Source organism: Lynx canadensis, chromosome B3 (genome assembly GCF_007474595.2).
Source record: "Lynx canadensis isolate LIC74 chromosome B3, mLynCan4.pri.v2, whole genome shotgun sequence".
Lineage (NCBI taxonomy): Eukaryota > Metazoa > Chordata > Mammalia > Carnivora > Felidae > Lynx > Lynx canadensis.
The window spans coordinates 122,893,749-122,906,652 of record NC_044308.2 but is presented as its reverse complement, the minus strand read 5'-3'; the positions used below and the strand labels follow the sequence as shown (position 1 = coordinate 122,906,652).

Sequence of the window (12,904 nt, the reverse complement as noted above, 5' to 3'; positions counted from 1 at the left end):
GTTGGGGACCAAATTACAAAAGGTATCCAGTGAAATAATACCCAGAATCAGATACTACCATTTCCTATCAATGCTCCTGAGTGTTCTTGCAAAGAGTTTACTAGGTTTGGCTGAATTATCATGAAAAGAGAGTTAAGGGGCGCCTGGGTGGCGCAGTCAGTTAAGTGTCCGACTTCAGCCAGGTCACGATCTCGCGGTCCGTGAGTTTGAGCCCCGCGTCAGGCTCTGGGCTGATGGCTCGGAGCCTGGAGCCTGTTTCCGATTCTGTGTCTCCCTCTCTCTCTGCCCCTCCCCCGTTCATGCTCTGTCTCTCTCTGTCCCAAAAATAAATTAAAACAAAAACAAACAAAAAAAAACGTTGAAAAGAGTTAAAATATTTTCAACCCACAGTGTACAAAAATCAAGAAATTTTTGTTTTATATTTCTCAGTATACAGTACATCTAAATGCTTCAGTCATATGTTACTAGTTTTGGGCAACATGAAACTCAGCAGAAATTGACGGATGATGTCCAAGTAGAAAAATTCTATTATTTCACACTAGCACTCTAGAGTACGCCATTATAAGAAATCTCATCATGTGAAATAAACTACAATGTCTCTTTGGAAGTAGATGCCACAGAAAGAAAAAAAAAACTGGGAAACCAAGAAGCTCCTTACCCATATACATTATAAGGGTCTTTGCTTTCCAACTAAAATCCACTACAAAGCCCATTTTACTTATAGGTAGATACATCTATGTATAACTATTCAGAACTGGCAAGGCTTTCTGCAGAAGGGACAAGGACAAGAGAGAAAAGAACTGAAAACATCTTGACAATTTCATTTTATATCTGAACAAGAAAACTGTATATTGGGATGCTCATTATAATCCCTGCATGCCTAAAAGCATCCCTTCTGGCAAGGCAACACCTAGTCCTGGTAGAAATGCTATTCATTTCATGAAAAGAACACTAGGACCATTGCACAACTCAGACTTTGCAAATATGCAAGGCTCAGTCATTCATCCAACAAATATATTTTGAACATCTATTCCGTACTTGACACCATGAACATTCTGAAACAAGGTCATATAAATAATTGGTAAAATTATGCAAGTTTTTCTATTACCTTGCACTTTCATGCATTTTACAGATTTTCAACAGTGATCTTGTGTAACCTTAATTGTCAAAAAAAAACAGTTAAAACTAAAAAGCATCAGCAATGTAAAGCCCCCTCATTTTTTGTAGACATGCATCAAAATAATAAGTGCACATCAGCATCTAAAAATCAAAATAAGAACAGTCAATGGCCAGAGCACTCCCTGGCATAGAAGCCTCCCCTTTCCTGAAGTCTTCAATTGTTTTTTTGTTTGTTTGAAAACACCTCTTAATTTCATTTGGCAAAGAGACATGGATCAGGCAGCAAAGATCCACAGGATAAAGCTAGGTGAGAAAACAAACTATAATTCTAGGTAAAGAAAATAGGAACAACTAGCTCCAAGAGCCAAATCAATCCCTGCACCCACTGAGCTTAATCAAGTGTTATCAGAGGGATGGAGGGAAAAAGCAATGGGGACCTCATAAAAGAAACTCAGATGAGGAAGGGCTTGACGGAGACACATTAGCAGGTATGTAACTAGCTTTGTGCAGCTTCTATGGCTGCAGAAGGCTCTTTGACTGCAGAACATCTATAGCTAGAGTTGAAGGATCTTCTCTCTGCCCCCCACCAAAGAAAAACCCAGAAAACAAAAACATAGGTCCTGAAATATTCTACACTGCCAGGGCCGTTCTGGGACTCATGCAAAGCCTCAATTCATCCCTGGAGGTTGTAAGCTAAAGCATGGCACATGGTGTATTAAGAGATCACCCTTCCTCCTTCCCACCCCCAATCTCAAAGTGTAAAGGTGAAGACAGGTAAAAAGAAACAGGTGATGTCCACTTAGAATAACTGAGATTGGATCTATAATCAGCTTGAAACAATGGAGAAAAAGACAATGGTTGTGAGATGATGGTTTGCAATACATCTCACAAAGGACAGGGATTCCTGATAGGAAGAAGACAAAGTGAGGGCTAAGACTGCCCCCAGCTTACCGCCTTGAGAGAACGTCAAGGGCATGGCAGGGAGGGGTCCCCAGGCAGAGACCTGCAGATTCCTTCAGATGAGAAGAGCTAAGGGTCAGGAGAGGGCAAGGCAGCTACAATGCACAGTGACATGGGTGAATCTTAAACACATTCTATAGAGGGGGGCACCTGGGTGGCTCAGTAGATTAAACGTCCTACTCTAGATTTCAGCTCAGGTCATGATCTCATGGCTCATGAGTTTGAGCCCTGCATTGGGCTCCACACTGGTAGTACTAAACCTGCTTGGGATTCTCTCTCTCTCTCTCTCTCTCTCTCTCTGCCCCTCCCAAGCTTGCCCCTCTCTCTCTTTCTCGAAGTAAATACATAGGAAGGAAGGAAGGAAGGAAGGAAGGAAGGAAGGAAGGAAGGAAGGAAGGAAGGAAGGAAGGAAGGAAGGAAGGAACATTCCATGTAGGTAGAGAAAACAGAAACAAAAGATCGCATCGTATATGACTCTATTGATACACACTCAGGAAGAGACAAAGCTCATAGATGCTGACACAAATTAAAAGAGCAGTCCCTTTTGAGAACAGGAATGATAAGAGGGGCACAAGGGAACTCTGTAGGAAGATGGAACTGTCCTTTATCTCAACTAGGGCGCTAGTTACACGGTTGTAAATATTTGTCATCATGCACTTAAGATCCATGTGTTTTGCTGAATGCAAATTTTACCCTCAATCACAAAATGCACTCCACCCTGAAAAAAACAGGGAAGGAAACCAAATTATACTTATTACCTTTATTTTACAAGAGAAAATAGTTTACATATTTTTTGCCTTTGCATGTAAATAAAAATATATATCGAAATAAATGTAGGAAATTATAAGTCTATATTGAAAAATACATGAAAATTGTACCTGTATGTGACTAACAAGGTAATATAAAATTATCTTCTGTGAACCAATAGGCTCTCAGTGGATTATTGCCATCACCATCAATAAGTAACTAGCCAGGCACACCAGAAATAAATGGGCTGTAATTAAACATAAGTAATAAAATTGGCCTACGAATACAGCATCCTAAAGATGGCTGAAATGAAATTAGTGATGTTACAGATTCCAACAACTCACAATAATGTCTGGTAACTGATAGGACCCTGAGTCATGGACACTATTTCTCCTTGAACCATAGGTCCAAGTATCAGCTGAGATTTGCAGAAATTAATGTTTTACCTGTGAGTCTCAGCTCATTTTCATGGAGAGTTATACAATACAAAAGCTGCCATTAGTCCTGGCTCTCACTGAGTAGTTTCTGTATTAAAATCAGCAATACAAGAGATTTTGTGTTACAAAATTGTCCCTTCCTGATATCAGGGGAAATCATAAATGAGTGATTCCCAAGGACAACAAGGTAAAACCCACATCTATCAAACTGCTTTCAAGAATACCAGCACCATGATCCTTTCTCTTAGAAGACCCTGGGAATAAATGCCATCTCCTGACATCCTTTTAGCTACATTAAATATCTGTGGGTCCAGGAATCAAAAACAGATGCAAAGAAGTAACTTAAAGGCATTACCTTAGGTCCTGCTGGCTCATGAATGCTTCTCTTTATCCGTCTTACCTTCTGGATCTTGCCTCCTACGGCACCAGGCTGCTCCTCCAGCCTTAGTGACTTCTCTGGACTCAGCCCCTGCCTGCCCAGACCTACCAAACTTGCAAAATGGCACTTTGATGGAACTTCTGATCTTATTACACCAGCAGATCAATCCTAATGAAGCCTTTATTTAAAATGAAGTAAAAAAGTTTTAAGATACGTCCCTCTTACCAAATAACAATGTAAATACTAAAAATTACAGTGTAATGGATGCAACAGAAGTAGTCAAGCTCCATGGCTAAGGTAAATCTAAATCCCTATGGGTTCAGATGTATTCTCTTTAAGAAGCTTTCCTTGAGGAATTCAGAGACGTCAGTTGTCCAGAGCTCAGATTTCGCAGTCAGACAAATAAAACTGAGTCCTTGTCCCCCTACCTAATGGTTTTATGACCTTGAGCAGATCACTTGACTTCTTCATGTCTCAGCTCCTTCATCTGTAAAACCGGGATCATAATAGTATCTACTTTCTACGGTTGTTAAGATGACAAGATGACACAACAAATTCAGCACAGTGTTTGCTACCCAGTTAAATCGTTAAAAAATAAAAGGTGGGGCGCCTGGGTGGCGCAGTCGGTTAAGCGTCCGACTTCAGCCAGGTCACGATCTCGCGGTCCGGGAGTTCGAGCCCCGCGTCGGGCTCTGGGCTGATGGCTCAGAGCCTGGAGCCTGTTTCCGATTCTGTGTCTCCCTCTCTCTCTGCCCCTCCCCCGTTCATGCTCTGTCTCTCTCTGTCCCAAAAATAAATAAACGTTGAAAAAAATAAATAAATAAAATAAAATAAAAGGTAATTGTGTATGTGAGAGGTATTCAAGGTAAAGAAAAAGGATTTGAAATTGAATAGATCATACTAGTGTTATTAAAAATCATCCAAAATTTAGAAAAAAAGCCGAGAGTTACACATCCCTTCAATGTTATAGAAGGACCTTGTTTAATAAGACCACCTGTGAAATACATACTTCTATGGGAAAATGTACCTGTGTTTGACAGTGATATTTATGATTAATTGGGCCCCAAACTCTGTGAGATGATTAGGCTGTCAGTTTTTGTTCAATAAAGATATAATGGTAGGTAGAGAAGAAAACACCAAAGGCTAAGGGTTTTTTCCCTATGAGACATTCACCAGTTTTATACTTAATCTAAATATTTCATATTTTTTAATGCCTATCAATATCCTGTTCTTCAAATATTCTTTTGCCACAGTGTTTACATTTTTACCATCTTGTTGTTTTTCCCACAAAGGAGTTAAATAAATTTGGCACATATTCATTCTGTATTTTTAGGAGAGTTATGTTTTTAACTTCATGAAAATCATATTTGTATGAGTCAAGTTTTTAACTTTTGAAAATTATATCAAAAAATAGGCAAGAGTTCTAGATAGGCTATGACCTTCATAATTATAAATTCACTTCATCTTCACAACATTTCTGTGAGATAGGACCTATAAATATCCATATTGGGGGGATACAAAGGAATGAATTCATTCATTCCAAAGTAATAGAGCTATTAAGTGACAGGATCATGATTTTTTTTTAAGTAGGCTCCATGCCCAGTGCAGACCCCAGGCCCAGTGCAGAATCCAACACAGAACTTGAACTAACAACCCTAAGATCAAGACCTAACCTACAATCAAGAGCTGGATGCTTAACTGACTGAGCCACCCCAATGCCCCCGGAGTCATGATTTTAACACAGGCCATCCAATCCACATCAGACATCTCATTCACTATGCCATATGACATATATGGAGATTGCAATAAAGTGAAACAATGGAAATAAGAAGATCTAGATCAACAGAGAATAAAAATATAAATATTTGGGGATATGGGGAGATATTCTAATTCTAATTCTGTAAGATCTAACAATATTGTAACTAAAAAGCCTTATCTTAGTATTAACGCAGAAATATCTAAAGTGTTCAAAATTCCATAATATAATCAAATTAACAACCAGGAACACAGAACTTCTCTTTTTCCCACCCTACATTCTTATTGGGGTGTCTGTAAAGACTTGACCACCTGGTATTTTAAGCATTCTAGTAATTAGTGATGTTAAGCCATTATTATTTCTAATAACGACAAGGTGGTAGCAAATCTAGTAAGAATAAGAATGTGAGCTTTAATGTCGTATAAACCTGGATTCAAGTCCTCACTCAGCTATTTCTTGTGTGACCTCAGTATTTCCATTGTTAAAATCAGGACAATAGCATTTCTTCGGGTCTTTGATGATTAAAGGGATGACATCTTTATAAAGGTCCTCGTAGAGTGTCAGGAACATATAAGGACTTGACAAATGTCAAATATTATTAGTTACAATAAAAACTATCACTACTTCTATTTATTAAGTGCTATCATACTCCCTGTGCTGTATCAAAGCTTCAAGAGGTTAAGTGACAAACTCAATGTCAGTGTTAAGAGTGAGCATTGGCATTTAAAGGACTTTGACTGTAAAGCTAATTAAGTTAATGGCTATGCTCCCTTTTATAATTTAATAAGTTATATACATTACAAGTCAACTTTTAAAATTTTTAGTTCATTTTAATTACATTTCTAAGATAAATGTCCAACAATGGTTCCATGAAAAAAAGATTTGGGCCAATTAGTTCTCACCCAGGACTCAACATGGAGAGTTCTGTCCCAAAGAAATGAGCACCATAATGTACTAAAGGAAATGAGAAAATCTAATAATTTTTATACTTTGAAAAATGTATATCATGCAATGTTAAACGCAATAAGGCAGAGCACAAACTTTATATAGAATGTGATCTTAACCATCCAAATGCTTAGAAAAAAGAATGGAAGGAAACAGCCAGAATGTTAGCACTGGCTATAGCCTGCCCCTGCCCCTCCCTCCCACCCTCTCTCTCTCTTTCTCTCTCTATCTCTCTGCCTCTCTCTCTGTCTCTCTCTCTGCTTGCTGGAATGATGTTTTTCCTTTCTGACCTTCTTTCTTACCATACATGCTTACGAAGGACTTACGGATTTTTCAAAACTCATCTGTCGATTAAGAATTTCTTAATAACAGCAGCTCTTCTTGGAGTCTCAAACCCAGGGACAGTTGATGCCTCTCCACTTTATGAGCCCTCACTACATATGATTTATATTTCTACTGAAGCACCTCCATGTGCATCATCCCCCATTACAATGTAATGTCTTTGAGAACAGGAATGTATCTTATTCATGATCATTATCTGCAAATAAGACATGTCTGGTGAGTGAACGAATGAATAAATGATAAAGTGTCCTAAGCATCAAATAACAATCTTAATAATGAACTTCTCAGACATGGCCTATTTACTGGACAGGCAGAGGCTGAAAACACAGGTAGGCATTAAACACATAACTGAAAACACAGACACACTGTAGTCTTTTACTTTGAGAATTATCACTGTTCAAATAACAACCCAGACCCATAACTAAGGCCAGTGTATCTATATGGACCCAAGAGACAGAATTAACATACACATGTCTGTCGTCTTGTTTGTACACTAAGTAATGCATATATTGCTCATTTTTTTCTAAAGCCTGAAAGGGAAATGTGTTTTTAACAGATTTAATCAATACGCCAACCTACATTAAAAAAAAATAAATAAACCCACACAATAAATAAAAAGCAAAAGGCCAATCAATAGCCAACAGTGCAGCTTAACAGCCACTCCAGCAGAAAACTATCTGAAAAGGCGCTTCACACTCCACTGTCTGCACGATCCACAGCTGCTTGCTATTGATTTGTTGCAAGCAAAGAACATCTATTATAACATGCCAGTGTGAACCTGGCAATTTCTCCAACAAGTAGCCCACAATGTAAGACTAGCAATGTAGCACAGGTAGCTGGCTGCTGGGGGTGGGCTGAGGACCCACATTTCTTTATCCCCCAAAGCCATTATAAACATCTGATTTCTAAATCCAGTACCTCGCTGTGTTTTAAGCACTCACATGCCACAGACTGTTCCACATTCACTTTTCCAGGGCAGTGAAGCAATAATGAGACCCCAGAATTTTATACAACTGAAGCCAGTTAGCATAAACATGCCTCAAGGTAACTTTGGTGGTAAGGACTGATGTGAAGTATTTAAAACCGCTGTTTTCATAAGGTCCCCAGAATGCCAATGCTTTTGTATATGTGTGGGTACGTGCCAGTGAGCTGGATTTTGTGCAACATTTTGTGGTGTTGTGTAGAGAGGAACTCAACAATAGGTTGCACTGCCCACATTACAGGAGAGGGATTCTGGATTTGTCCAGTGGGGTGATGGCTACAACATACTGAAACCTCCCAGGCTCTTAGTCCCGATTTCAAATACCAGTAAGAACCCAATATCCAAAATGAATATCCCTATAAGAACCTTTGTAAGGTTCCATTTCTTTTGTTTTTCTTAAAATGTAGCCCCAACATTGTGTCATTAAGTGGGCATTCAGGGGGTATGCACCCTATGAGAAGTCAGCCCTCTCTGTTTTGAATTTTTCAGAATGAAGATTATCTTTGGATAATGCCATTTCTTGTCCTTCCGTAGATCTTAGTGGATCCTACAAGAACTCAAAATTACTTTTGGGATGATTTTGCCCATTATAGTTTTAAATCAGCCCTAAAAGTCACCTAAAGGAAACTCCCTGTGATTTTGCTATTACATAAAATGGTAGAAGATCCTATCTTGAAACTATATAAGACAATTAGTAAATCAATTATGCCTGGGTTTCCAATCAGATGATTTTTGTTTTCTATCCAATACAACAGTGTCACTCTTCCACAAGGTAATCAGCCATGGAGAATACACACCACACCTCCAGAATCACTGTATCAGCTTTGAACACTGTAAGACTAAACCTGAAATTCACCCCACTGCCTCCATCAACCCACCATGCTCTCATAGAACATGATGGAATAAAGTCAAACCCATCCATGCTAGGTCTACTCATACTAAATGAGATACAGTTTCTAAATGTAAACTCTACTCACGGGGGTGATACCTATGTGATAGCACCTCAAAGTTGTCAAGCAAACACTCAATTTGGCAAACAGGCAAGAAAAACCAAAGGTTATAAATGAAGGAATCAATGCTAGAAAAAATGTGGAAAACCCTAAAATGCAAACATTTCTTTAGGAACTCACAAATCATGCTCAGATATAAGTAATTTTTTCTATCCATGATGAATTGAACTGAACACTTTATTTTGAAAAATATCAAAACCTAGCATTTTCCTATTAAACAAGCTTCTATTCTTGGATGTGCAGTAAGAAATTGAGATGTTTTCACTTCCATTAACTGATATCAATCTGCTATCCTGAAAAATATCTCATGGAAAATGAGAGATCCAAACCTTCTCCCCATCCCCCCAAATTATCTTTTGCCATTAGACAGAATCCTTAACCAACCACAGGGGCCTATGACAGCATTGTAGGAAATTCAAGGTATTTTAGATATATGCAACATTCTATAGAATACACTACTCCTAAAAAGTGGGTAAAGGTCAGATTTCCTTCATGACATTCCAACTGTAATATCATGCTCTATTTCTGTTTGTGAGGTCAAATGCAGGCCACCTTGAAATACATGTTACCAAAGCAATCACTGATGGCCTCTGTGTTCTTCCACACCAGACTCAATCCTGCTTTTCTCTACATTCCTTCTTCTTCATCATCCCTCTTCTTCCATTCACTTATTTTATCTTTTCCCCTTTCTTTTCAATTTTCCCCATGGCCTTCACCAATGATAAGCATGAGTTCTGTTCAAATCTGCCGATGATACTGAATGAAGGCTTATGTCCTGATACAAGCTAAGCTACCAAGAATTTGCTAACACAAGCCCAGAGAATATCAAACAGGTAACTTAATTTTGAAGATGTTTGTGAGATAAAGCAGCATAGCATAACTCTAAAGGTCAAGGTTGATATAGAAAGTAAGGATCTATGACGTAAAGAGGTAAGGTTGACTTTTTAGGTGAAACAAATTGGCTCTGATGCTAGTTCCAAAGAAAGAAATTCCCCCCAATACTTTAAATGTCGATCACTGGATATAGAGACACCCAATGTACAATTTTAAGAAACCTTAAATGTCAATCATTGGATACGGAGACATCCATTGTACAACCCAACACTATGATGCATGTGGTTGGTTTTATTAAAAATTTATTTCTGCGCTTTATAGTAATATCCAGTATATCTAAATTCTGTATATCCCTTACATTCTGCCATCAAAATGTACTTGTTCACATTTCTATATAGTCATCTAATCACAGAAGCCCTGGTCTGCTCTCAAGAGCAGACCAGGTGAGCAGTTTCTTTTAATGACTTGGGCTCAGAGGTCTTCTACAATAAAAAAATTCAACTCACTTGTTTGCAGAATACAATCCAGAATACATTACCCTAGGCCAGGGTATCTCACATACGGTTTTGAAGGATAAGGTGCTTCTGCCACAAAAAAAAAAGCTGACATTTCCCCCGTTCTAGTACTTCATTATACACTGACAAACTGAGTCAGATAGTGCAACCAGTCTTCATTCTGGACTGAGACACAATGGGCTCTTTATAAAGTCAGAAAAAACATCACAGAAAGCTAGAAAGAATCCTAGTTGATTTTTAGCAGAAAACCATGCCTGGGACTGGGCGGCAGAAAGAAGTTTGTCAATGAGAAAAACATGTATACATACCTTCTGAAGAGTGTGCGTTTTCATTGCAGTTAGAGTAACTTACCTTTCTGTCTTTTCTATTTGTAGTCTCGTCCTTTTTTCTACCAGGAGTGCTTTGTATTTATGATATGGAATAAACTTGGGAGGATAAAAAAGCATTATACCACCATTTAGGATAAAGAGCTCTCCTAATGAGTCCTATGCAGGCAAATTGGAGGAAAAATAAAGAGCATACAGCACCATTCCCCAGATATTCTGGATGGGTCCATAACTGCCTATTTCTGAGTTAAACAGTATTTCCAAATTATCAATGTGGACACAGGACTTTCAATAATACCAAGTACTTGGAAAAGAACAATCTGATGTCAAACTTTCTGTAAATACTGTGCCTTTTGCTTTACAGATAGAGAGCCATATGCTTACAGTTAGAGGAATGAGAATCAAATATTTTTCTCTCTACATCGATAGAGTCCCCACTTGTTTCTCCAGGTATATCTTAAGAGACTGATGAAGCACATGAAGATAAAAAGCTATGAGAAATATGGTAAACAGAACAAAAGGCAACCACACACATGAAAAAGTAAAAGTTGAGAAATAAGTACTCAAGGAAAACCAAATAAATATGTAATCAGTATAATCAGTGCCTGCTCCCACTTAGGCAACCATAATATGACTTTAGTATTTGCTCAGATAACACCATGCGTCTTTTTTTTTTTTTAAATAAAACCAAGAGGCCACTGACTACAAGTTCAGATGGTAAAATAAACTCCTACCCTGAAGGCTACGTTTAGAAAATCTGAAGATTAGCAGGACCCACTAGGTCAGGGCTTTCAACACATCTCTTTGCAATAGGTATTCAGAAAATTCAGCTGTTTGCTCATCTTTAAAAATAGCCATGTCAGGAAAATAACACAAAAAGGAAGTGAAAACACAGACTATAGATTCCCACAGTATTGAAGTATCTCCACCATCAATTCTAGAATCAACTTCATGAAATCAGTCTTCTAGAATTAAATCAGCTCATGCGCCTGAGGCATTGCTAGTGCTCAAGATAACAACTAGCCCTCCTCCAATATGAACCACATTCACAGATACATACATATAAGTATACTCACAAAATAGAAATCATACATAAACAGAATTACTACGTATATATAAACCAAATAGATATTAATAAACTTAGCCAGAGGAAATTTCTGACATTTGCAAAACCCCTGAGAATGCTTTAAACATCTCTAGTTAGAAAAAAATAATAAACTCTGAACATTTTCATCATTTGGAAAATCTAAGAAATTCTCTAAATTCAGAATTTTGAAGAAAATAGCTACATTCCTTAAACATCCTCTGAATTCTAGACAATGCAAATGGGAAAGTCTCAAAATTGTTATCCAGATGACTTAATTAATGGAAATTAAACTGCTTAGAGCAAAAATATTGGCTGAATTGTTTTTTTGCTGCTCAGCCACACACAATCTAATCTAAAGAAGAAACATAGGGAGTAGGCAAATGGGAAAACATCCAGTAATGTTGAGCAAGAAATGTGTCTTTGCTCTTCCATTAAGAGCACCAGTCCTTTATTTTCCAAGTTTCTGGAGGAGGAAGTTGCTTACAAATATTTCAGAAGAGCCATCCTTTTACATATTGCCCCTTAAGGTATCTCCAAACCTCTAAATTCTGCAAAAGAAATCACAAGTATAAAAAGGTTGGACTCACGATCATTGCACTGGTTTCCAGAATATGATGTCATGGAACAGTCGCAGGTGAAGCCTTCCCACTGCTGCATGCAGACCCCCTGGTTGGCACATGAATCTTCCTGGCAGGTGGTACTTGGTCCTAGTAATTCATAAGAAGAGGGGAAGAGAAGAAAAAAGGAGAGAGAAGTGTTAATAATAAACCAAATTCAAAAGAATCACTTGAATTTGCTACTCTCATGCCCCCAAACACTCAAAACCACAACCGCCAAAAATTTCAACTCTATATCATGCAACAAGAGTCAGTATGTACAAAAGACTACAGAAATACACACTTAGCCACAAACTATCAACAGTTACACACATAAGGGAGAGGGCTGAACACACTGTTCTCTCTTAGGCAGACTTTGCAAAAGAGCTTCATCTCTACCATCCAACTAGAAAGATACTTCATTTGGAGCATGGTCTAACTGTGTAATGATAAAGCAGAAACATTTATTCCCATCACTCTTATGAATTAAGGAATAAGAGTCCCTAAAGTTTACTCTATGACATTAAAAAATGTTTGATGATATGAAGAGGAGGAGAAAAGTGCAGCCAACATGTATTGGTGCTTTGTAGGTGGTAAGTACTGGGTACTAAGCACTTTGTCTACAGTATCTTATTACGCTCTCCAGTGACACGAAGAGGTAAGTAATTATGACCATCCATTTCACAGATTAAAAGAAAAAAAAAACTAAGCTCATACAAGTGAAATAATTTACCCAAGGTCACATATTAGGTAATGAAAAGACCCTGATGTCCAACTTAGGTTAACTATCTCTGAGACCCAAGCTCTTAACTACATTAATTGTTTTTAAAGGGTTACTTCTCAGACCATCACCTGGGAAGTTGTTAGAA

General features: G+C 38.0%; 1 protein-coding gene across 6 annotated transcripts in view; it reads right to left on the bottom strand.

Annotated features, from left to right (window-relative positions):
• The window catches only part of NRXN3 (neurexin 3), a 1,124,854-nt gene that overhangs the window by 787,931 nt on the left and 324,019 nt on the right, over window positions 1–12,904 (bottom strand). For all 6 annotated transcript variants that reach the window (XM_032593428.1, XM_030319691.1, XM_030319688.1 and 3 more), the window contains exon 11: window positions 12,027–12,146. In XM_032593428.1, coding sequence (XP_032449319.1) covers window positions 12,027–12,146 — 120 coding nt within the window. The remainder of the gene's footprint in view (window positions 1–12,026; window positions 12,147–12,904) is intronic.